The sequence below is a fragment of the Portunus trituberculatus genome, chromosome 17, assembly GCF_017591435.1.
Source record: "Portunus trituberculatus isolate SZX2019 chromosome 17, ASM1759143v1, whole genome shotgun sequence".
Lineage (NCBI taxonomy): Eukaryota > Metazoa > Arthropoda > Malacostraca > Decapoda > Portunidae > Portunus > Portunus trituberculatus.
In genome coordinates, this window is record NC_059271.1 from 7,739,645 (window position 1) to 7,765,000 (window position 25,356).

A 25,356-nucleotide genomic window follows, 5' to 3' on the forward strand; every position below is an offset into this window, starting at 1 on the left:
CCCCTCTCCCTCTCCCTCTCTCTAGTGTGTTTCCATTTATACACCAGATAACACCACGGGCGGATGTGGCTTCAGATAAACAACAACGGGTGAAATATATGACTTCATCTATTTATCTACATCAGTCAGTTGGGTGTACGGGAGCGCTGGGCTGGGCTGGGCTGGGTGTGGGCGGGGCTGGTACCGGGGAGAGATAGTGGGTAAGGGGTTCTCAGGGGTCGTGGACGGTGGGGGGGGGGTTTAGTGGGTATTAATGGTGTGGAATATTAGTAGTAGAAGGATGTAGAGGTGGAGTGATGGCATTAATGGATGGAAAGAGAAAATAATGGGAGGAGAGGGAATAATGGTATAGTAATGGTAGTGGGTATTAATGGTGTGAAATAATAATAAAAGAAGGATATAGAGATGGGGTGGTGGTATTAATAATGGAAAGATGGTGTGGAAATGGGAACTATTGACAAGAATGGAAAGAAAGGGAATAATGATGGTAAGGGGGAGATTGGAAATGGGAATGGTATATCTGTGGAATGGGGGAAGGAGTAAATAATGTAAGAGAAAGGTGAAGTAATGGTAGAAATGGAAAGAAAGGATGATGAATGGTAGTAATGGAACATAATTATAAGTTGGGACAATAGTTAAATCAATGGTTTTAGTAGTGGAGTGTTTGAAGTGATGGTAGTAATGGCAAGGAAGGAGTAGGGTAATGGGAGGAGAATTGAAATAAGGCCACTAAGTAATGGAGAGGGAAAGGAGTGTAGTGATAACAATAATGGTTTAGACTTTTAGAGTGTATGAAAAGTTGAAGAGATGAAATAATGAGTAACACTACTATTAATCAAAGGAGGTGGAGTAAGATAGAGGAAGATGTGAAATGATCTTAGCTATTAATGGAAAAATGAGTGGAGTAATAGAGAAGGATGTGAAGTGTTAATAAATGGAGACAATGATAGAGTAATGGCAGGGAAGGTTGTGGTAATGGGAGAAGACAAAAGAGTAATGGTAGGGATAGAGTTTGCTGGGAAGAAACACAAAAGGGACTTATCATTAACACTTTCTGTGGTATTTTTTGTTTATTCATTTATGTAAGAATGAAAATCTGGCCAAGGACAACAAAAGGTCACTAAATAGAAATGCCCACTTAGATGCCAGTCCCTGTGCAGGTCTGACAGAGTTAGCCAAAGGAATGGGATATAAATGTCATCACACCTCTGCTAATTTTTGTGTTCTAGGCATCAAAATACAACTGATTAGTGTCAAACTGGTGATACTGTACATATTTATCTTCTGCTCCACCTCCTGCCTTGTTTCCTGTTTCCTCACCTTTACTCTCATCAGGTATTCCATTATCTATTCGGTGAAGACTGGTTAGCACTGCCTCCACTCTCCTGCTTTGGTTAATAGTGTGATCTCCCTTAAGCTAAACTAGTATCACTGAACCACCACCACCACCACCACTACTACTACTACTACTACTACTACTACTACTACTACTACTACTACTACTACTACTACTACTACTACTACTGTGCGTGTGTGCCTGATAACAACACCAGTAATGATACCATTGGCACACGAGAGATGACAGTGATAAAGAAGTTAAGACACAACACATGCACAAGTCATGATGCCCCAAATATTCAGAAATGTTTTACTCTCTCACCATGACTATTTTCAAGGCCACAGAGAGAATTAACAGGGTTTTCAAGAGTGTTTCTCCAGTTAACCCCATGATTACTATGATGTGTTTTCATATATATTCTGCTTACTATATGGTGATTTTATACGGCTTGAGAAACTTATGTAGGGACTAAAATAGTTAAGACTCTTGCCATTAATCTTCTGACCTTCATATACTCTCCCTAGTGTAAAGAAAATAGTCTTATCATACCCAAACTCAAGGTAAAGATGCATTCCAGTACTAAAGGGGTTAATAATGTAGAAGTCTTGCCACTCTGCCTCTAGAACCATATAAATCCCTTAAAAAACTTGTATAGATTTAAATAATGGCTTTTGAAATAGTGAAGAGGAAGCACAGAAGTATTTGAGTGTATGAGCCTAGAATCTAATGACAAACAAAACACATTATACTTTAATTTCACACTACTCTATGTTAATCTAATCAAATGGAATATACACTTAACACATATAATATCTAATCATAACACCAAGCAATCTTAATCTAATCTAACACATGCAATCTAATCCTACTTAATTTAACCTAACACATTTGGTCTTATCTAACAACTCAATACATCCAGCTCAACCTAATCAGATACATATTCACCCTAACACATTTTATCTAGTTCAGCACTAAAGTCACCTTATCTAACCTAACCCAGCCTAACCTGATACTTGTTCACTCTTCACTTTACATACTTTGCCAAATGTCACACCTAATTTGACCAAAGACATTGTTATTCTTATCCTGACCTTAATAACACCGAATCTAATCTTAACACACAGCTGAACTCTCCCCTAATCAAATGCACAATCATATTTCAATCTATCTTAACCTAATCTAACCTAACCAAACCTACTTAGAAGACACCTTACCTAACCTAACCTAACCTAACCTAACCTAACCTAGCCAGTATGTCTAGTATTATAACCTTACTTAATTGAGCCTAATGCATTAAACTTAATCTACCTCACTAACTTCACATGATATTACACACAACCTAAGCTAGTATGCTCATTCTACTCTAACTTAACCTAGCCTTAATTTAACCTAACCCAACCTAATTTAATGTAACCTAACCTAACCTACCCTTACCAAACCTTGTCTTATCTTACCTTACCTAACTTAACCTAACCTAATCTGACCTAACCTAACCTAACCTAATTTAACCTAACCTAACCTAACCTAACCTAACCTAACCTAACCAAACCAAACCAAACCAAACCAAACCAAACCAAACCAAACCCTACCCTACCCTACCCTACCCTTCCCTACCCTACCTTACCCTACCTTACCTTACCTTACCTTACCTTACCTTACCTTGCCTTACCTTACCTTACCTTATCCTACCTTACCTTATCCTACCCTACCTAACCTAACCTAACCTAACCTAACTTAACTTAACCAAACCAAACCAACCCAACCCAACCCAACCCAACCCTTCCCTACCCTACCCTACCCTACCCTACCCTACCCTACCTTACCTTACCTTACCTTACCTTACCTTGCCTTACCTTACCTTACCCTACCCTACCCTCCTACCCTACCTAACCTAACCTAACCTAACCTAACCTAACCTAACCTATCTTAACTTAACCCAGACACATTATCACAATGTAATTATTTTGATCCTTTTAAAGTAAGGGTTTAAAACTTGAATAAATCCCTGGTGGTGTATACAGCATTTAATTTACAAAGTGTCATCTAAGCTTCTTACCTCATGAAGCAGAACTGATCTCACTTAGTTAGGTCTCGCCGCGCTTCACACCACATGCTTTTACCTTGACCAATGTGTGGCGTGGCATTTTTATTTACTTGTGTGTGGAGTAGAGTTTTCATTTACTTGTTGATGTGTTGTGGAGAGGCATTGCACTGTACCACTCTTGCAGCTTCTCCCATTTTCTTATGCTCTTGTGTATCTGTGTCTCTCTCCTTCTGTTGGTTTTGTCATTTATAAACTCTCAGGCCAGCATTGTGAGTGTGGTGTGTGGATCGACGCAGATACAACATTGTGAAAGGTCCTTTTTGTTGTTTCATTGTTTGATTTGGTTTTAAGAGACTAGTACAGAATATTAGGTAATGAGAGATTATATTAATTTGTTCAGTATTTGGAGCACTGAATAGTATTGTTTGTGTTTTTATTTAAACATCATAAATACAGTTTATAATTGAGTTAATATACAGTAGGTCTAGATTTACACACTGTATAGCTAGTAACCCAATTGTAAACTGTAATTATGATGTTTAAAGAGAGAGAGAGAGAGAGAGAGAGAGAGAGAGAGAGAGAGAGAGAGAGAGAGAGAGAGATTCACTTTGCCTTTTTCTGACTACCTGTATATGTAACTATTTAAGAGACCATAGTGAAGTTGACTGATGTTAGAATTACTTAGAGATGCATTTCTTTGCTTGTGCTGAATTGGTTGGGTTTGGTTAGATTAGGTTAGGTTAGATTAAGTGAGGTTGAAGTTAGGTTAGGTTAAGGTTAGGTTAAATTAGACTAGGTTAAAGTCTAAGTTAGGTTGAGTTACATTAGGTTAGGAGTTAGGTTTGGCAGAAGCTAGGTTAGGTAGGTGAGACTATGTTAAAGTTAGGTTAGTTGGACAAATAAAGTTAGGTTGGTGTGCTAGGTTAGGTAAAAAAATGAAAAAAGAAAAAATTAGGTACCTCAACTCTTACCGATCACAAGCGAAAACCTTTGAAAATCTACGCTATTTTCTTCACATCTTCGCAAAACCATCACTCGGGGTACCAAATATTTTCGTTCAATCAGCCTTCCCTTTTTTTTTCTGTCTGTCTGTTAGGGTAGGTTCAATTTCAGTGGTTGGTACAGAGAGGGGTACTGTAGCAAAGCATAATATTACCTAGTCAGGTAAAGCAATGGTAGTAACGAAGGAAGACATGAAATAATGGTAACCAATAATGGAAGGAAGCTTGGAGTAATGGAAAAACAATATGGAATGTATTAGTAAGAGAAAGAATTGATAGTGTTGGTAATCTATTAGTGTTTTTATTGATGGGTATTTATGAGTGCATTGACAAGTGACAGGGTGATGGATCTTTGTATAGAATGTTTGGCATTTATTGTTGACAGATTAAAAGGTTTTGTTATGTCATTCATGTGTCCATATTTTGTTCCTCCATGTACAAGTCATGGCGATAAGCTGCAGCTCTCTAGGTTCTTATCACGACCATCCCTTGGAGTGTGTGTGGTGCAGCGTCTGTGTGTGGTTGCTTCAATGATTGCTTACTTACTGTCTTGGATTGGGCTTTCTTGATTGTATTTTCTTATTTTTTTTCTGTCTCTCTATCTGTCTAGGTTGTTTTTCTTGTTTCTTTTTTTTGGTTACTTTTCTGTCAGTCTGACTCTCTCTTGATTATGTTTTATTGAGTTAGTTTTTCTGTCTTTCTCTGTTTCTCTTGGTTATATTTTTCCATGAGTTACTTTTTCTGTCTGTCTCTCTTTTTCTCTTGGTTATATTTTATTGAGAGTTAGTTTTTTCTGTCTGTCTTGATTATACTTTGTTGTGATTTAGTTTTTTATTCTGTCTGTCTCTTTGTTTCTCTTGGTTATATTTTGCCATAAATTCTTCTACCTGTCTGTCTGTTTTTATGTAGTATCCAGAGTTACCTTTTTTCTGTCTGTCTCTCTGTTTCTGTTAGTTTTATTTTCACATAAGTTCCTCTACCTGTTTGTCTGTCTTTATGCATTTTCCAGAGTTAACTTTTTTGTACTGGTGAAAGGAAGTTGGTTTAGAAGAGAAGAAAGTGTTGATGGTAAAGACAGTGAAGGTGATCTGAGAGTTTATAAAGATGAAACACGTCATTAGAATTGTTGTGCTATACTTGTGTGCTGGTGGTGGTGGGGGTTTAAAGGAAATGAGTGGCGTATAGGGAAGGAAGACATTTTTTTCTTCCTCTATTTTTTCTTTAGTGTTTTGCTTGTTTTTTTTCCAGAGTGCTAAATGTGTGTCATATAATTAAGCAGTTTTTTTCTTTGCTGTTTTTCTTCATTGTTTTTATGTGTTGCCTTTCCTCAGTGTGTTCTTCAGAGTGAGTGTGTGTGAAGAAGACAACAACTTAAATGTTAGAGATTAACATTGTTGTGTCATAAGATAACAACTCAAATGTTAAGAGAGATAAACATTGCTGCATCCTGTACCACCACCACTACTATCACCACTGCCATGCTTCTCTGTGCACACACTGTCCTGCTTCTTTGTCATATCTTCACTATCATCATCATCATCATCATCATCATCATCACTGTGGTCACTTTCATCCTGTCCTTCTTTTACAGTTTAAGCTTCCCCTTCATCCTCTCCTCTTCCCCTCTTCCCCTCTTCTCCTCTTGCCCCCTCTTCTCAATCCCTTCACCTACTGGCTAGCTGGATGAAGGTGGGTCCTGTCACTGCTGCTGCTGTTGCTGCTGCTGCCGCCACCACCACCATTTGTCACTTCCTGTTTCTCTGGGGCATGTTTATCACTGAAATTAAACCAAAGTGTTTTTATCTGTTTATTGTTGTCACTCTTCTTTTTTTGGGTTATTATTATTGTTATTGTTATTATTGTTCTTCATCTTTGTCTTATTGTTGTTGTTGTTGTTATTATTATTATTATTATTATTATTATTATTATTATTATTATTATTATTATTATTATTATTATTATTATTATTATTATTATTATTATTATTATTATTATTATTATTATTATTATTATTATTATTATTAAAGGAAGAGTATATGTATATATGTATAGGTGGTACTGTACTGTATGTTTGTGTCTTGGGTGTGGTTGTGTAGCAATAGTGTGTGTGGTGAGCTTGTCTCAAGGAGGGACTAAGGGAGTGGGAGGAGAACTTAACAACCTTAGTATTATGTTGACTGGTTGGTTTGATCAGGTTTGAGACAGCTTTACATAGACTATTATGGCAATGCATGAAAAAAATACAAGCTTGCCTATATTTAATTAAAGCAAGGATTAACCATTTACATGCCAAGTTGATACTTTGGTAAGATTCAGAGCAGCGTAATAATCTAGTTTGCATTGACAGATAAAGTAAAGAAAGAATAAAAGATTAGATTGAAATGGTTCAGGCCTCAGGAATATTTAACAGGCTTCAGTACAAAGATAAGCATCTCACAATTTGTAAGGGAGTGTGGGAAACAAATAAGTATCTGGTGTTGAAAGACTTAAGAAACAAGGATAAACTGTAGGAATTATCACTGTTCGAACACAAATGTTTTTTTTATATAAGAGAGGATAGCTGGCCAAGGGGAAAAAAAAAAACCCCACTTAGGTGCCAATTCCTTTTTGGGTCTGAGAGAGTTAGCCCCCACTCCTGAAAAAAAAGAGATAAATGTCTTGAAACCTCCCTTTTAAATGAAGTCAAGTCATAGGAAATTAGAAATACAGAGGCAGGTAGGGAGTTTAACCCATCTTACTATTACTATCATTCCTCATCCAGCTTCCATTGTCATGTGGTGGTGGTGGGGGGGAGTGCCAGGGGGGTGTCCTCCATGGAGTTCAACCTGTCCTACTATTAATATCTACTATTACTACTACTACTATCATTATTCCTTATCCACCTTCCATTATGTCATGTGTCCCTTCCTTGTGGTGGTACTGGTGATGGTGGGGGGGGGTGCCAGGGAGGACCTAGCAGCAGCCTTGTGTCCGCCATGCTGCCCCAACACGCTGCTGTAACAACAGAGAAGTTCATGCAAGGAATGGTACAGAGGGGAACTTAATCCTCTTAGTTTGTCTAAAGAGGAGCTGACCTAAGGTGACCTGTGTTGTGTTGTGGTATGTTGTGTTGTGTTGTGGAGGGATTGCTAGATTTAAGTACAGTGCTGTTATGGTATAGATAGTCATGAGAACCTGAGAAATTTTAGGTTAGGTTAGCTTAGGTTATGTTATGTTAGGTTGGGTTATGTCAGGTCAGGTCAGATTAGGGTAGAGTTGAGTAGGTTGGGTTTGGTTTAGTTGGGTTGGGTAGGTCAGGTGAAGTAAGGTGAGGTGAGGTTAGGTTGGATTGGGTTGGGTTGGGTTGGGTTGGGTTGGGTTAGGTTAGGTTAGGTTAGGTTTGGTTTGGTTAGGTTAGGTTAGATTAGGTTAGGTTAGGTTAGGTTAGATTAGGTTAGGTTAGGTGAAGTAAGGCAAGGTGAGGTTAGGGTAGGTTAAAATTGCGTTGGGTTGGGTTAGACTAAGTTAGTTTCATTTAGGTTGGGTTAAAGTTGGTTGATTTAGGTTAGATTGGATTTGGAGTTGAGTTAGTTTGGTTTTAGGTGATTTCATTAGGTTAGGTTAGGTTAAGTGCAAGAAGGTTTACATGTGGCAGTCCATGTGTGAAATATACATTCTTGTTTCCACTCTCTGTCAAGTCTTTTAAACTGCCTGATAAGATAAGATAAGATAACCTTATTCTCAATCTGCAACATACTTTCCACATTATTAGTTTTGTCTTTACTTCAAACACCATGCACAGTTTCCCTCCACATATGACCAATTCTTTATCCATTCTTCTCTGTAAACATTGATAAGTCTAGGAGAAAAAAAGAAGAAAAGAAAAAAAAGGAATAGTATTATAATTTGCCCATAAGATTATAAAGAAATTCCTTATATATGGGGTTTAAAGAGTGTTGGATTCTTTTAAAAGGTGTTGGGCATTTTTTTAAGGAATTTATTATTATTTTTGGTGTTTGGTGGATAAGCAGAGGATTAAGATGCTCAGATCTGTTTTATTTGAGCTTGGATTCTGTATATTTGGGGTTGAAAGAGTGTTCAATCCCTCCAGTCAGCTTGGGTTGTGTAGCAGTGTGGCTTAACAGGTGTCTTTGCCCTCTCCTCCTTTGAAATACCTTGAGTAATAGGAAACTGGGCGAAGATTATCAGGTTATCTTCACTGTCTTTTCCTATTTGCTCTTGTACGTACATACCATCTGTTTGTTTTCTCCTGTTTTGTAACAATTTTCTTTTTTTTTCTTTTTTTTCCTGTTATGTTGTTCAGAGGGTAAGCTGCTCCTCCTCCTTCTTCTTCTTCTTCTTCTTCTTCTTCTTCTTCTTCTTCTTCTTCTTCTTCTTCTTCTTCTTCTTCTTCTTCTTCTTCTTCTTCTTCTTCTTCTTCTTCTTCTTCTTCTTCTTCTTCTTCTTCTTCTTCTTCTTCTTCTTCTTCTTCTTCTTCTTCTTCTCCTCCTCCTCCTCCTCCTCCTCCTCCTCCTCCTCCTCCTCCTCCTCCTCCTCCTCCTCCTCCTCCTCCTCCTCCTCCTCCTCCTCTCTTCTTCTTCTTCTTCTTCTTCTTCTTCTTCTTGGGGTCTACACTGCTCTCACTATTAGACCAGTAACTTCATTTATCAAGTTAAAGGAATATTAATATTATAGTCAGATTACCATTTTGTAGCCTATATTCTGTAGTGTGATTTTGAAGTTTGAGTCAATCTTGTTAAATATACAGCTAGTGAATGATGTGTGTGTGTCATTGTTCACATGTATTAGCTATCCATTTGAATGATATAGAAAAACAAGGAATATGTCACATCACATTTTCTTTGTTATAATGACCACAAGCCTGAATGATAGAGAAAACAAAGAATGCCACAGTTCACATATAATGGCTTCTTATCTTAATAATATGGAAAAAAAAGGATGTGTCACTGTTTGCAAATAATAACCACCTATCTGAATAATAATGAGAAATACAGGATGTCATAGTTCTCTTATTGTAATGACCTTCTCTGAATAACGGAAAAAAAAATTAGGCACTTTCATGTGTCAGACTAACACCTATTAGTACAAATGCAAAAACACAGGAAGTCACAGTTCTCTTATTATAATGACCGCCTCTCTGAATAACAGGGAGAAAGAAGGCACCAGTATGCCAGACTAACCTACATATACAAATACAAGTTATAGAGTGTAGGCATCAGGGGAAAGTTCTCAGGTTCACTTGAGAGATAACACAGCAACTCACACAACAGTAACAGTAATTGTTATGTGAGATCTGATAAGGGTTATCACAATCTCTCCTATGTGAGTGAAGCCACCATGAGCCTTCCAAGCCAGTGCAACAGAGGGAGTAGGGATGGGTGCAGTTAGTGTGGTGTGCTGAGGTGGCCTTGCATGGGAGGTACTGGGCACTGAAGTAAGGTGACGTGATATAGTGGAGCAAAGCAGAGAAGACACCAGACAAGACTTGTGGGATGGAATGTGGCGGCGGAGTGGCTCTCTGTCTAATTGTGAGTGTAAGAACAGCAATATATTCAGACTCTGCTCTCTCACTGTGACTGTTGCCATGGGTCACAGATGGTTAACCAGGTTCTCAAGAGTGTTTGTCCTGTTCACAATGTAGATGTGTTGATCGTTCATTATAGCCATTCTGGAAAATCTGTTTAACTTCAACGAAAGTCATTTGAAATAGCAGAGGTGTGGCACAGAAGTTTTTCAGAATTAACCCCTTCAGTACAATGACATGTTTCCATATTCATTCTGCTTACTATTTGATGATTTTATACAGCTCCAGAAACTTATATGGGGACTAAGGTAGTGAAGACAGTGAATTAATCTTCTGACCTCCATAGACCCTTCCTAATGTCAATAAAATTGTCCAATTGTACCCAAACTCGAAGTAAAAAATGCGTCCCAGTACTGAAGGGGTTAAAAAGAGTTGTCTTGGTTCAGTCTGTTGTAACTAGAGACTGCGTTTGCATAGGTATACCAAGTACTGTAGCTTTACATATACCAGTGATGAAAGAGATGGTATGTGAGGGTATGTGTTACTATGGGAAATGCAGATAAAGAAGTGAGTTTGTTGAAGTCTTTAAGTTACAAGAAACACCAGCATAATAATCTGGTAATCTTTCAGATGCTTATGCTACTGAAGTGTGATATCCGTTAGGTATCTGTGGTGGAAACTGTACTTCTGAATTTCATTGGAACATATTTACTTCACTTCTTTCATGGACATTAGATACTCTGTGTTTTTGTGTGCATGTGTATGTGTGTGTGTTTATTTCATGTAACTGTAAACCTCTGAAGTGAATCCAATTTTTCTTTTTTCTTTTCATGTTTGATTTCTGGAAGTCAATCCACTAATGCATCCCCAGTGTGTTTTATGTATATTTGTGTGTGTGTGTGTGTGTGTGTGTGTGTGTGTGTGTGTGTGTGTGTTTTATGTAACTGTAAAACTATGAAGTGAATCCGATTTTTCTTTTTTCTTATCACGTTTGATTTCTAGAAGGCAATCCACTGATACAAAAGTGATAAGGTGATAGGAGTGTTACAAAGAACATATATGTACTTGGAACAAACTTTCACCCAGACATTTCCCATAACAGCTGTTCTCTTGCTTGACATTTCCTCATCTTGTACAGAGCGGTGGTAGGAGGTTAGAAGCAATAGCAGAAATAATAGTAGTAGTAATAGTAATCAGATACCGCAACAAATACCACCAGCATAATGTATTAGTCTCATTGGAAGCTACAGTACAATTCTAGCAGCATATGAAACAAATAAGAGAATGTGAAGTAAGCAGTAACGTTATCAGGCCAAGCTGTGTTAGAGCCTGGTTATGACGAGGCTGGTGTGCTGTTAGGGTAGATTAGGTTAGGTTTCAGGTTTGGTTAAGGTTAAGTTAGGATAAGTTAGGTTAGGTTAGGCTTAAGGTTTGGCTAAGGTTAAGGTTAGGTTAGGTTTATTTCAGGTTATGTTAGGTTAGGTTAGATTAGGTTAGCTTAGGTTAAAAAAGAAAACCGGTTTGTAAGTATGGTGGTTTCTGCTGTGACTTGCTGTGTACTTTTTTTTTTTCTATGATTCTCTAGCTTGTCTTTACTACAGTGGAATGATTGCTGTAATAGTGGTCTGTCTGTACCTTATTCTTTCTCACTCTTTGTTCTCTTCTCTTCTTTAACCTCCCTTCCTTTCTTTTTCTTTTTTCTTGTTTTCTTTGTTTTCTTTCTTTGTTTCTTCTTCCCTTCCCTTCCCTTCCCTCCTATCTTTCTTTCTTTCCCTTTCTTCTTTCTTTCCTTCCTTCCTTCCTTTCTATCTTCCCTCTCTGTCATTTCACCACCACCACCACCACCACCACCACCCGTTTCTTTTGGTGATGGTGTGGTGATGGCGTGGTGAAGGGGAAGGGGAGGAAACTGATGGGAAAGGAAGGGAATAGTGGTGGTGGTGGTGGTGGTTGGGAAGCAAAATGACCATTAGGGAGGGGGTTGTTGCATTATGCAGGGTGTTTGGCTCCTGTTTCCCTCCCCCTCTCCTTTCCCCCTTTGCCTTGACCTTGGTGAGGGGAGATGGGGGGAAAGGGGAAGAGGAAGGGGGAAAAGGGGAAGGGGAGGCAGCAGTATTTATGAGTTTATTGTTGGGAAGGGAACACTTGCTGGTGGTTAATGTTTTTTTTTCTACTACTATTACTATTACTACTACTACTACTACTACCTTAAGTTTAATTTCTTTTTACTGTTAAACTCTCAAAACTTTCTCCTGTTTCTGTTATCCTTCTTTCTCTAAGTCTCTGAGTCGTTTCTAAAGAGAGATAAGAGAAATAAATTCAAACTTCCTTTTTTCTTTTTGTATTTTTAGGTGTGGCACTTCTTTGAACAGGCATTTTCCTTTTTCTTTTCATTTTTTTTGTTTTCCTTCTTTCTCTCTTCATGGTTTCTTTCCTTGACCTAAACTCGTAACACAAAATGAAATGGACTGACAAAAGTAAATCAATAAATAAAATGCTAGTAGTAGTAGTAGTAGTAGTAGTAGTAGTAGTAGTAGTAGTAGTAGTAGTAGGCGAAAAAAAAAACTTCAGGTGACAACATCCAACTACCCATTCTAAGTTAGTCTATCTTTGTTCAGTCACTGTTCTTTGTTGCTGTGTAAGTAATTTTTCTAACTTATTTCTATTTCTCACATTTCTCTTAAGCCACTCAATTTTCACAGTTCTTGAGAGAGAGAGAGAGAGAGAGAGAGAGAGAGAGAGAGAGAGAGAGAGATTTACTATTTTCTACCTGAATCTCTTGCTGAAGCTCAGGAATTTTTCGTTTTACTTTGCATATTTACATTCTTGATTTTTTTTTTTAAAGATACTTCTCCTTGCCTTTATTTTGTAAGACCATTTGTATTCGTTAATGTTTTCTAGATGGACGGAGTGTGTGTGTGTGTGTGTGTGTGTGTGTGTGTGTTTAGTTAGTTGTTTATTACAAGGTTCGAGTGAGGCTCATAGTGACCTGTCTCCATATCTACATTTATCCAGCTTTTCCTTAAACTTGTGTACACTATCTACTGCTACAATCTTTTCACTCAGTCCATTCCAGATGTCCACCGTCCTATGTGGAAAACTGAACTTCTTGATGTTCCTCAGACGGTCACTGACTTTTTATTATCTTGGAATGTCCTTTAGTTCGTCTATCTCCATCCTTCGTCAGTGATACCAGGTCTTGTCTATCTATCTATCTATGTGTATCACTGTTTGATCTGCTGCAGTCTCTGACGAGACAGCCAGACGTTACCCTACGGAACGAGCTCAGAGCTCATTATTTCCAATCTTTGGATAGGCCTGAGACCAGGCACACACCACACACCGGGACAACAAGGTCACAATTCCTCGATTTACATCCCGTACCTACTCACTGCTAGGTGAATAGGGGCTACACGTGAAAGGAGACACACCCAAATATCTCCACCCGGCCAGGGAATCGAACCCCGGTCCTCTGGCTTGTGAAGCCAGCGCTCTAACCACTGAGCTACCGGGCCGTGTGTGTGTGTGTGTGTGGTGTGGGTTTGCGTATGTGTGTTTGCTATTTCATCTTTCATCATCACTACGCAGGATGTACTTCACAGAACTGCATTAACAATTTATAAGTAGCCTTTAATTACAACCACTTATCCTGTTACGTAACTCTTTCTAACGACATCCTATTTTATTCGTCTTGCGTCTTTGTTTTCCTTATCTTTTGGTTTCGTATTATTTTACATCCTTTGTTTTGACCTTTGAAACTCTTGGTATGGGTTTATTATTTTTTTTATTTCGTTGTGTACTCGTAGTTGCTTTTTAATCCACTTCTTTCTTGGTGGTTTATAAAGACTCATTTGTTCCGTAGCACCGTTTCCTTCCTACGTCATTTGTATTCAATTCTTGTACATGTAAGTTCAAATTGAATTGTATCTCTTCACAATTACACCAGTAGGCTTTACTAACGAATTGATCCAGCTCTCTCTCTCTCTCTCTCTCTCTCTCTCTCTCTCCATGGCAAAAGCTTTGTATTTTTCCTCCTTCGTTTCTTTATTCTTCCTTTTCTCCTTTTTTTTTTTTACATTCTCCTTGTTTCTGTTTTTTCTTATTCTCTCCTAATTTCAGTTTTTCTTACATTCTCTCCTTATTTCTGCTTTTTTTTTTTATTTTCTCCCTCCTTCATTTTTTCCTTTTTCTATTGTTTCTATCACATTCTTTCCTTCGTGTCTTTTTTGCTTTCACTTTCCATCTTTCACTTCTTCCTTCTTCCTTTCTCGTTTTCTTATTCTCTCTTTCGTATCTATTTTCTTGGTTATGTCATCCCTCCTTCATTTCGTCTTTCTTTCTCCTTTTTTTTTTTCTTGCATTCTTTCTTATGTGTTTCATGATCTGGTATTTCTTGCGTTATATAAAATACCATGGCAGTTATCTTTTCGTTTCTTCAGGTGGAGTGTCACTTGCGCCACTCAGACAATATAAGGTGCCGTTGCTGTGGGATTTGTTCAGGCAATTGAGAGTGGTCAGCCAGCCCGCATACATATCGTTGAGACCAGCATTCTTGAGGCACAGCGAGGCCCTTCCCTGGGTGAGCCGCGGCAGTAGAGTGAGTGAACTAGTGGCGGGGCGGCAGCAACACAACACACGTATAGTTAGTGTTCCACTGTTACCAACACACCACTTCGAGTCTTGCTATTTTCCGGACTTAGTTCTTTGAATTGAATCACGTAGATTGTGTTTCTATTCAGATTTTCACACCTTAAGTCTCCCTAAACTGGAAATATACGTTTTTCATACCGTCTTATCTCTCAAAGCATCAGAATATCAAGGAAGCAGGCTAAGAGTGACTGCATTAAAACTGACGGCTATAATATATATTCTGCAACGCTTCACCACACTTCACTACATTCATAAGACTAGTTGAAGCACCACGGGTTCTCGAGAGTGTTCTTTGCTGTTTTAGTGAGATATTAACAGAATTTCTACATTATAAACAGGAGAAAACAGTTTTGAGAACCCGACTAATCATCTCTGTGGCCTTTGAAATTACTAGTCGTGGTGAAAAAGCCAGCGAAGCGGAGGAAATAGTGACGGAACACACACACGCACGGATATACACAACACGGCAGCAGGGGTGAGTCATGAATGCACCGCAGACACCCATCTTAGGATTAGTACTTCATTTGTGTGTCACCGTATTGCTAGCAGCGTCACTGAGGGGTTTGGGGGTAGGGGAGGGATGGGAGGAAGGATAGGGGGAGGGGTAATATTTGGCGCCAAAAATCTTACTGTTTGTCGTGGTGAGGTTATTCTTATTTTTATTTCATGTTAATTTATTTTATTTTTGTTTTGTTTTGTTTTGTTTTGTTTTGTGTTTAATTTTGATTTTATTTTTGTTTTGTTTTGTTTTGTGTTTTTTCTTTTTTTCAATAGAGGAAATTGCAGCACATTTTTGCCTCTCTCTCTCTCTCTCTCTCTCTCTCTCTCTCTCTCTCTCTCTCTCTCTCTCTCTCTCTCTCTCTGCTGTAGCACTATACATATTAAAACTGGATTTCCCGGCTGGCCCGAGAATGCCGTATGTTTATGTGTGTGTGTTCTCGTTACTTTTACATATTGGTGATGTGTTTGCGTATGTTTGTTTGTATGTATGTATGTATGTATGTATGTATGTATGTATGTATGCATGCATATATGTCTCTAGTAGTAGTAGTGGTAGTAGTAGTAGTAGTAGTAGTAGTAGTAGAAGTAGTAGTAGTAATAGTAGTAGTAGTAGTAGTAGTAGTAATAGTAGTAGTAGTAATAGTAGTAGTAGTCATAATGGTAGTAGTTCATATTATTATTATTATTATTATTATTATTATTATTATTATTAGTATTAGTAATAGTAGTAGTAGTAACAGTAGTAAGTAGTAGTAGCAGTAGTAGTAGTCATAGTAGTGGTAGTAGTAATATTAATAGTAGTAGTCATAGTAGTAATAGTATGGTAGAGGAGAGTGGCGTGCCCTAAGCAGTGCCGTAGTCATTGGTGCCTCGCTTATTTCCGTCCGTATTGTGAAACCTTCCGGCGTCTCGTCGGCAGCATTTTCTCACACACACTTTTTGGAACTTATCATGAAAGGTTTTCTTCGATACCGCAATTCCAGTAGCGGCTCATCAGTATATCCTTATCGCCTGAAGAAGCAGCTTCGTGAGAACCTGAGTCATTATCTATGTGGCTTATTACAGTGGTGCTGGTGAGGGAGGGTGTGGCGGGTGTCAAGGTGGTGATGGTGGTGGTGGTGAGCGGTGGGAATAATGACACTGCTTGGTAGGATAGGTGTTAGGGCTCTATCCAGCTGTGCATCGCCTGGGAAGCTTTAGATAACGATGTCCGCTCCACACACACACACACACACACACACACACACACACACACACACACACACACACACACACACACACACACACACACGTACATCCTGTTAGTACTTGACACACGCTTCTCGCGGACGCGTTGGTCACCTCTACCTCTTGTTCTGTGGTTGTGTTGCTCCGTTTGTGCGTCCCCGGGTGTCTATTTTGCCCATGATCCTCCCATACTCCTGCCTCAGTCTACAACCCAGCCACGCCCCTCCCTCCCCCGGCCTGTAGTGCCACGGGTCTGGGCATTCCTTGGCGCTTCACTCGCTACATCCACCAAAGGACGCACTGAGCTAACCTAGATTACATGTCCCTACTCCAGCCTCGCCTTACCTATTCCCACGCACCACTCACTCACGGAGACAGGTGTGAGGTGCCTGTGTGTACCTGTGTGTACGTGTGTATGTCTGGCTGCACCCATACACCATACCACTCGTCCTCCGCCACATAGCCACACCCTGGGCTCCGAAACCCAACAGTCACGTTCACACAAAGCCCGCGACAGACTGGCTTCCTTTGGGTGTTTTCTTCAAGTGGTAGTCTGTTCTCCGTTGTATGCTTTATGGTGTGGCCTTGACGGACGTGTCCCCGTGTGAAGGAGGAGCCACAGGGTGAAGGAGTCGTGGGCAGCTTTTCTCTTTGTACTGGTAAAAGAAACGCACCCAGCTGTGGCGTAGAAGCGAGTCACTTCCGGTTCTCCGTGTCCATCCTACAGCTTTGGACGGGAAAACAGCGCCTCGCCTCACCCTCACATCCGCAGACACCACAGCCTGGCTTCAACAACGACCACCACCACGCCTGTACCGCCGCCAAAGTAACCCTAAGTAAGGGCAGGAAACGAAAGCTGAAGGAACGTGAAGTGAAGAGTTATGATGCCGCAAAGGAAGAAGTCCCTCACCATGCTGGGCAAGAAGTGTTACAAGAGGAAGAACACCCTCCCTGAACCCTCGCAAGCCCTCGCGACACTGCTCAGGAACCTCAACTCTCAGATAGCGGCCACAAGCAACATCTCCGTCAATGAAACGTGTTCGGAGGAGAAGCATGAGCCGCGCCACAAAAGATCCAGCTCCATGCCGCCGCCCAGCTGCCTCACCAACGAGGAGGAAGGTAGTGACGCCGCCAGTTCCTACGTCTCCTCTGATGAAGAAGGCGTGGACTACATGCAGAATTACATAGACGAGATTTACGGTAATGGTGGTAGTGGTGGTGGTGGTACATAGCCGTATTGTACTGGTTATGTGGTAATGTTGGTGTGTGCGTGCTTGGTGGGTGTCATACTCACACACACACACACACACACACACACACACACACACACACACACACACACACACACCACCGCGTAGTGTAGTGGTTAGCACGCTCGACTCACAATCGAGAGGGCCGGGTTCGAGTCCCGGCGCGGTGAGGCAAATGGGCAAGCCTCTTAATGTGTGGCCCCTGTTCACCTAGCAGTAAATAGGTACGGGATGTAACTCGAGGGGTTGTGGCCTCGCTTTCTCGGTGTGTGGAGGGTGTTGTGGTCTCAGTCCTACCCGAAGATCGGTCTATGAGCTCTGAGCTCGCTCCGTAATGGGGAAGACTGGCTGGGTGACCAGCAGAAGACCGAGGTGAATTACACACACACACACACACACACACACTGGTATCCTGTTATTTTGTAGATGTTATGTAATGGTGTTAAGAACGTACTGAGATGTGTGTGTGTGTATGTGTGTGTGTGTGTGTGTAATTTTCACTGTTTGATCTGCTGCAGTCTCTGACGAGACAGCCAGACGTTACCCTACGGAACGAGCTCAGAGCTCATTATTTCCGATCTTGGGATAGGTCTGAGACCAGGCACACACCACACACCGGGACAACAAGGTCACAACTCCTCGATTTACATCCCGTACCTACTCACTGCTAGGTGAACAGGGGCTACACGTGAAAGGAGACACACCCAAATATCTCCACCCGGCCGGGGAATCGAACCCCGGTCATCTGGCTTGTGAAGCCAGCGCTCTAACCACTGAGCTACCGGGCCGTGTGTGTGTGTGTGTGTGTGTGTGTGTGTGTGTGTAATTCACCTCGGTCGTCTGCTGGTCACCCAGCCAGTCTTCCCCATTACGGAGCGAGCTCAGAGCTCATAGACCGATCTTCGGGTAGGACTGAGACCACAACACACTTCACACACCGGGAAAGCGAGGCCACAACCCCTCGAGTTACATCCCTTACCTATTTACTGTTAGGTGAACATGGGCCACACATTAAGAGGCTTGCCCATTTGCCTCGCCGCTCCGGGACTCGAACCCGGCCCTCTCGATTAAGAGTCGAGCGTGCTAACCACTACGCTACGCGGTGTGTGTGTGTGTGTGTGTGTGTGTGTGTGTGTGTGTGTGTGTGTGTGTGTGTGTGTGTGTGTGTGTGTGTGTGTAGCAATCACAATCACATGGTGGGGTCATTAGATAAACCTGTAAAGTGGCTGAGAGAGAGAGAGAGAGAGAGAGAGAGAGAGAGAGAGAGAGAGAGAGAGAGAGAGCCAGTCAGCCAGCCATGCACCGCTACCTCAAGCAAAAGAAGAATACCAATTAGTGAAGAGTATGGCGCAGTAGGTATTGAGGTGCCCCGCTACACACTGCTGCCCCTGATACCTGATACCTGACATCTGATACCTGATACGATACCTGATACCACCACCTCCCTTGTAACTAATACCTGCCTTGTAATTTTCCGTGCTCCTCCTTGTATTATTTCCCTTATACCTTTTCCTTGCTCCTCTTAGTATTACCTCCCTTATACCTGATACCTGCCTTGTGATTGCCCCTTACAGCTCCTGCTCCTGATAAGTGATACGTCCCCTGTACTACCAGTTACTTACTCCTTCCTCTCCCCCACCCTCCTCTCCTTGCCTTCTTTCCTCACTCACCACCTCTCTCTATGCCTTTCCTCTTACACTACCTCTGCCTCCCTGCCTCCAGTCTCCCTTTCTATCTTCTAACATCCTGCACCTCTTCCTCTCTCCCTCATCTTCCGTCCCTCTGTATGTGCTTGTCTGACACACCTGCCTTGTGGGTTATGATACTTGGTACTTCTTTGTCGTGGCGCTAAGGATATGGATAGGTATGTTTTTTTTTTTTTTTTTTTTTTTAACCATGTGGGTTTTTCACGGGAATTTATGGGCTAAAGGGGATACTTTTTAGGGTACCTCCTATCTCAAAGCCCTCCCGCTAGGAAACCGTTCCCCTTAGTGAGGAAGCCCAACCTGCACTCAGACCGTGGACAGGATTCGAACCCCTGCGCTTGGAAACCTCTCGGACCCCAAAGCGCGCATAGTTCCACTGTACCACGGCATAGATGAAAAAGAGTAGATAAAGAAGATTAGAATAGGAGTAAGTGAATGGTATTAATAACTTCAAATCTTCACTTCTTTCATCATCGTATTGCGTGCAACTCTTATGGAAAAGAAGTGGTATTGGTTTCCTTCACAAATCAGGCGGTTGGTGTCTTCTGTGAATCCTTCCCTCTCGCTTATTAGTTCTTGACCCAGAAACACGATGGCTGAGGCTGGGTAGTGTTGTCATATAATAGGTATACACTCTCCCTTCTTACTTATTTTGTCATCTTATTTATTTTTTATGGAGATCGTCGTTTTCAGAAGACAAAATGAAATGGGAAGCAGGGACGACTTTAAAACATGATGAATAAATAAACTGACGCGATGAGGGAAAGGGACAAACTGAAGTAAAGTATAAAGTAAAGCAGAAGAAAGTAGGTTTAGGTACACAAGAGGGGGGAGTGAAGAGAATAGTAGCATGAACAGTGACGCTGATTGTAATGTAATGATAGAAAAGATACAAGGAAGGAATGATAGGAATAAAGAAAAGAAATGGAAAAGAGGATGAAGAGGGGAGAGAGAGAAAAAAAAAGAAAATTAAGAGAGTTTAGTACATTTAGAAAAGTGTATGATTGTAATAAAGAGTGTGTGAAGTAGGGAAGGTATAGTGATGAGAATGATGAGGAGAAATGGAAAGGATGATGAAGAGGGGAGAGAGAAAAAAAGAAGAGAAAGTTTAGTACATTTAGAAAACTCACACATTTAGAACCTTTATATAAGATTCCGTGATTATTTCTTTTAACCTTTTTCAGTACTGGGACACATTTTTATACTTTAAGATTTGTGTACGAATAGACCATTTTATTGACATTAGGAAGGGTCTATGGAGGTCAGAAGATTAATGGCCACAGTCTTCACTATTTTAATCCCCCACATAAGTTTCTGAAGCTGTATAAAATCGCCAAATAGTAAGCAGAATAAATATGAGAGCATGTCATGGTACTGAAGGGATTAACATTATGCATCGTGTGAACAGACGTACGAAGATGAATGAGATAAAAAGCAGTGTGAAATATAAATAGAATAAGTTAATCTCCTGGTCGCATGTTCTCCTCCTCCTCCTCCTCCTCCTCCTCCTCCTCCTCCTCCTCCTCCTCCTCCTCCTCCTCCTCCTCCTCCTCCTCCTTGCTTGACTTTTTCCATGATATATATAATTTGTACGACAACACCAGAGCGGTCGATATCATATATCTTGACTTCCAAAAGGCTTTTGACAAAGTGCCACATAAACGTCTTATCAGTAAAGTAAAAGCGCATGGTATAACTGGTGACATTGCAGCGTGGATCGAGGATTGGTTGTCTGATCGTAAACAGCGAGTTGTGATCAATGGTAAATCTTCAGACTGGATTAACGTAAGCAGTGGCGTTCCTCAAGGATCAGTTCTGGGACCTATTCTTTTATTATATATATTAACGACATTGATGAAAGAATAAATTGTAAGCTCTCAAAATTCGCAGATGACACAAAATTGCAAACAGAGTAGACTCAGAAAGCCAAAGACAACTTTTGCAAAGAGATTTAGATACTCTCATCGAATGGTCAAACAAGTGGCAAATGAAATTCAATATAGATAAATGCCACGTTTTACACATAGGAAATCAAAATCCTCAGGCGACATACAAGATGAATAATACCCCAATGACGAGTGTGGACAAAGAAAAAGATCTTGGTGTCATTGTTTCAGCAGACCTCAAGCCTAGCAAACACTGTACTGAAGTCGTCAAAACTGCGAATAAATTAGTTGGTTTCATTGGACGATCTTTCACTTTCAAGTCTGAGAAAATAATATTAACATTATATAACTCACTCGTCCGTCCACATCTCGAATACAATGTTCAGTTTTGGTCACCGTATTACAAAAAAGATATCGAAAAATTAGAAAAATACAACGCAGATTAACAAAAATGATCCCAAGGCTGCGGAACAAATCCTACGAGGAACGCCTAAAGGAATTAAATTTATTTTCTCTTGAGAAACGGAGAGTAAGAGGCGACCTTATCATGCTTTTCAAAATTTTTAATGGGTTTGCAAATATGAATATTCAAAAATACGTATCAGTCGACCAGTCAAATGTCACCAGAAGCAATGGTTTTAAAATTGTTGGTAAGCGCTTTGTAACAAATGAAGCCAAACACTTTTTCTTTAATCGCATAGTTAATATATGGAATGGTCTGCCATCAAATGTTGTCAACTCAGGTACTATCGAAACGTTCAAAGTTCGCCTCGATAAATACTTTGAATCTAATCCCCGGTTGTCGCTATTCATTTCCGAATAACTTGCGCTTTTTCTTTTATCTCCCGGGCCTCTGATCGTGGTTTAAATTGCCCGTTAGTTTGAATTACTCTCACCCTCCATACATGACACAGATAGCCCGGAGTGAACGGTCACTACTTTTACTCTCGATCTGTGAAGGGCTGTGGATAGTCAAGAGCCCTGAGAGTAGGTGACCATCATCGGGATTTAAGGTACCAGGAGTCACCGCTGCAGGAAGGTAACCATACAGTGTGCGGCGCCCTTTAAAGGGAAGTGCACTTTTACAGTGGTTGTACGGAGCTGGGGCCTGATTGACTGCTGCCTCTCTTGAAAGCGCCAAGCAAGGCTGCCGCACCACCTTTTTGACTCCACACGGTGTCTACATACATACTACACTACACTGCATACACGCACAAATACCCCAGAGTGAACGGTCACTACTACTACTCTCGACCTGTGACGGGCTGTGTTTGGAGAGGGCCTTGTCAACCATTGATCATCATCGGGAACTAAGTACCAGGGATCATTGTTGCAAGGGGTTATCAGCGTACGGCGTCCCTACAGTACACAATGCACACATAACATGACATTTACTAAGCGTTAACACTTTCCCCCACAAACACAAGTAGTCAGACGTAAATTACATATTTCTTTTTCACTCTCTACTAAAATTCCATGTTATTTTTTAATATCACATGGTTTCGCCTTTTTTCCTGCCAGCCTCGGCTGGAGGGAGGGGTGGGTAGGGAGGAGCCTTCTGCTTTGCTGTCCTGTCTCTACTACTTGTAGTTAGTGGATAGTCTCCACAAACAGCCTAGTAAAGACCTAAGGGTCTGTTGCTGTTTGTCTTCCTTTGTATTCCTTTGTATTCCTCCTCCTCCTCCTCTTAATGTGATGTCTCCCCTATTCCTCTTCATCCCGTTCCCCACCCCCCCTTCAACCATTCTCAGCTTTATTTCCCCTCCTTTTCCTTACCCCCCTCGCTAGAAGCAACTCTCTCTCTCTCTCTCTCTCTCTCTCTCTCTCTCTCTCTCTCTCTCTCTCTCTCTCTCTCTCTCTCTCTCTCTCTCTCTCTCTCTCTCTCTCTCTCTCTCTCTCTCTCTCTCTCTCTCTCTCTCTCTCTCTCTCTCTCTCTCTCTCTCTTTATTGATCCTCCTTCTGTTTTTCCCTCGTTCCTTCCTTCCTTCCTTCCTTCCTTCCTCTCTTTTCGTCCTTCCTTTTCTCAATTATTCGTTTTCACTTCCACACATCTTTCCTTCTCTCCTTTCTTCCCCTCCCATTTTTTTTCTCCTAATTTCTCTCCTTCATGGTTCACTGCGGTTCCTGGTTATAACTCTCTCTCTCTCTCTCTCTCTCTCTCTCTCTCTCTCTCTCTCTCTCTCTCTCTGGGAAATAGATTGCAGGTGTTTTTCTCTAATTAGTATAAGCAGGTGTAGATACGGTGCAAGCTTCATTCAGGTCAGGTTAGGAGAAGTTGGGGAAACTTTGCCTTTATATCGGCGCTTCCCTGATGTTGTTTCTCTTTTCTTACTCTGCTCCTTCCAACAAGTTCTTCCGCTGACTTTCTCTCTTTTTCCATATTTCGTACGCTATTTCCTTCTTCTCTGTTTTCCAAGGCCACAGAGATGATTAACGGGGTTCTCAAAAGTGTTTCTCCAGTTAGTAGTGTAGAAATCTTGTCAGTCTGCCTCTAGAACCGTAAAAACCACCTTTAAAAAACTACCTTGAGTTTTGGGTATGACTTGACGATTTTATTTACATCAGGAAAGGTCTATGGATGTCAGTGGTAAGACACGTTTTCATATTCATTCTGGTTACTGTTTGGTGATTTTATACAACTTCAGAAACTTATGTGGGGATTAGAACAGTGAAGATTCTTGCCATTAATCTTCTGATCTCCATAAACCTTTCGTAATGTCAATAAAATAAAACTAAATTCGTGGTAAAAAATACTAAAGCTGCGTCCCAGTACTGAAATGGTTAATGGTCAGAGTCTTCACTAGTTTCATCTCCCACATGAGTTTCTGAAGCTGTAAAAAGTCGCCATTTTATTTATTTATTTATTTTTTTATTACCACCTCGTCTATCTCTCTCTCCTCCCCTCTAATTGACTGTACAAGGGCCTCATTCGTACTGGTCTGTCGTGCGCTTCATATTTAGGTTAGGTTAGCTGTTGTTAGTGTAAGAGGGGACATCTGGCTGAGGGCAACATAAAACGAAAAAGAAAAAAAAGCCCACATGGTTGCCAGTCCCCATGCAGGTTTGGTTAGGTTTGGTTCTAGTTCAGAGGAGATTTCAAGTCTTCTAAAATTTTGGTTAATATTTTTGTTTATTTATTTATTTATTTTATTTATTTATTTTTTTGACATGATAGAAATTGGCACCTTGTAATCTGTGGTTCTTTCATTATTTATATACATTTTTTTTTCTTTATTGTTATTTTTTAGATTTTTTCAATCATTTCGTTCCCCTAGACCAGATACTCCCCCCTCCTCCCACCATTTGTTCGTTCAAGCGAGTGTGTGTGTGTGTGTGTGTGTGTGTGTGTGTGTGTGTGTGTGTGTGTGTGTGTGTTTGTTTGTTAGTCCATTGTTCATTTCATCCGTTACTCTGTCTATCTCTACTTGTTTGTCTGTCTGTATATCTGTCTGTCTGTTTGTCTGTCTTTATATCTGTCTATCTGTGTGTCTGTCTACGTCTTCCTGTGCTTGTTTATTCTATTATTTCTTTCTCATTATTTTTTCCTCTAACGCCTTCAGTACCATGACGCATTTCCATATTCATTCTGGTTACTATTTGTCAATTTTTATACAGCTTCAGAAACTTATGTGGTTGATTGAAATAGTGAAGACTCTGGCCATTAATCTTCTGACCTTCATAAACCTCTCCTGATGTCAATAAAATCGTCTAATCACACACAAAAGAAATGGTAAAAATGCGTCTCGTACTGAAGGGATTAATTTTTCTCCATGTTAAAAAGACCCAATGCCATCCTATCAAATACCACACTATTTAATTTAACTCCATTACATCCCATCCTACCTTACCCTACCCTAGACCACCCCATTCCCTCCCCTCCACCTCATCCCACACCACCCCATCCCATTCCCACTCAATTCTCAGTCTATTCTATCCCCTCCACCTCACCCCGGACCACCCCACACCACCCCATCCTATTCCCACCCTATTTCATTAAGTTCCTAGTCTATTCCACCCACCGTCTCTCTCCACGTAACCTCAAGATATCGGTCCATATTCAGACACGCTTTGTTCTCTCACCATGACTCTTTTTAAGGGCCACAGAGTTGATTAGCGGGGTTTTCAAGAGTGTTTCTCCAGTTAACTCCTTCTGTACCATGACGCGTTACCATAATCATTCTCTTTAGTATTTGACGATTTTCTACAGCATCGGAAACTCATGTGGGGA

The 25,356-nt window shown here is 40.6% G+C and overlaps 1 protein-coding gene and 1 non-coding gene across 7 annotated transcripts in view; one reads left to right on the forward strand and one right to left on the reverse strand.

Annotated features, from left to right (window-relative positions):
* Nucleotides 1-25,356, forward strand: part of LOC123505163 (rap guanine nucleotide exchange factor 1-like) — a 163,260-nt gene that overhangs the window by 278 nt on the left and 137,626 nt on the right. The window contains exon 1 of one of the 6 annotated variants that reach the window (XM_045256319.1): nt 9,762-9,912. The exons of 3 other annotated variants lie outside the window; for them this stretch is intronic. In XM_045256319.1, coding sequence (XP_045112254.1) covers nt 9,882-9,912 — 31 coding nt within the window. In that variant the 5' untranslated portion in view covers nt 9,762-9,881. Of the gene's footprint in view, nt 1-9,761; nt 9,913-14,990; nt 15,034-16,361; nt 17,487-25,356 lie in introns of those variants that run through there. 2 more of the 6 variants (XM_045256324.1, XM_045256312.1) reach the window with 2 other exon arrangements.
* Nucleotides 18,570-18,641, reverse strand: Trnak-cuu. The gene has a single exon. It is a non-coding gene; the product is annotated as a tRNA-Lys (tRNA).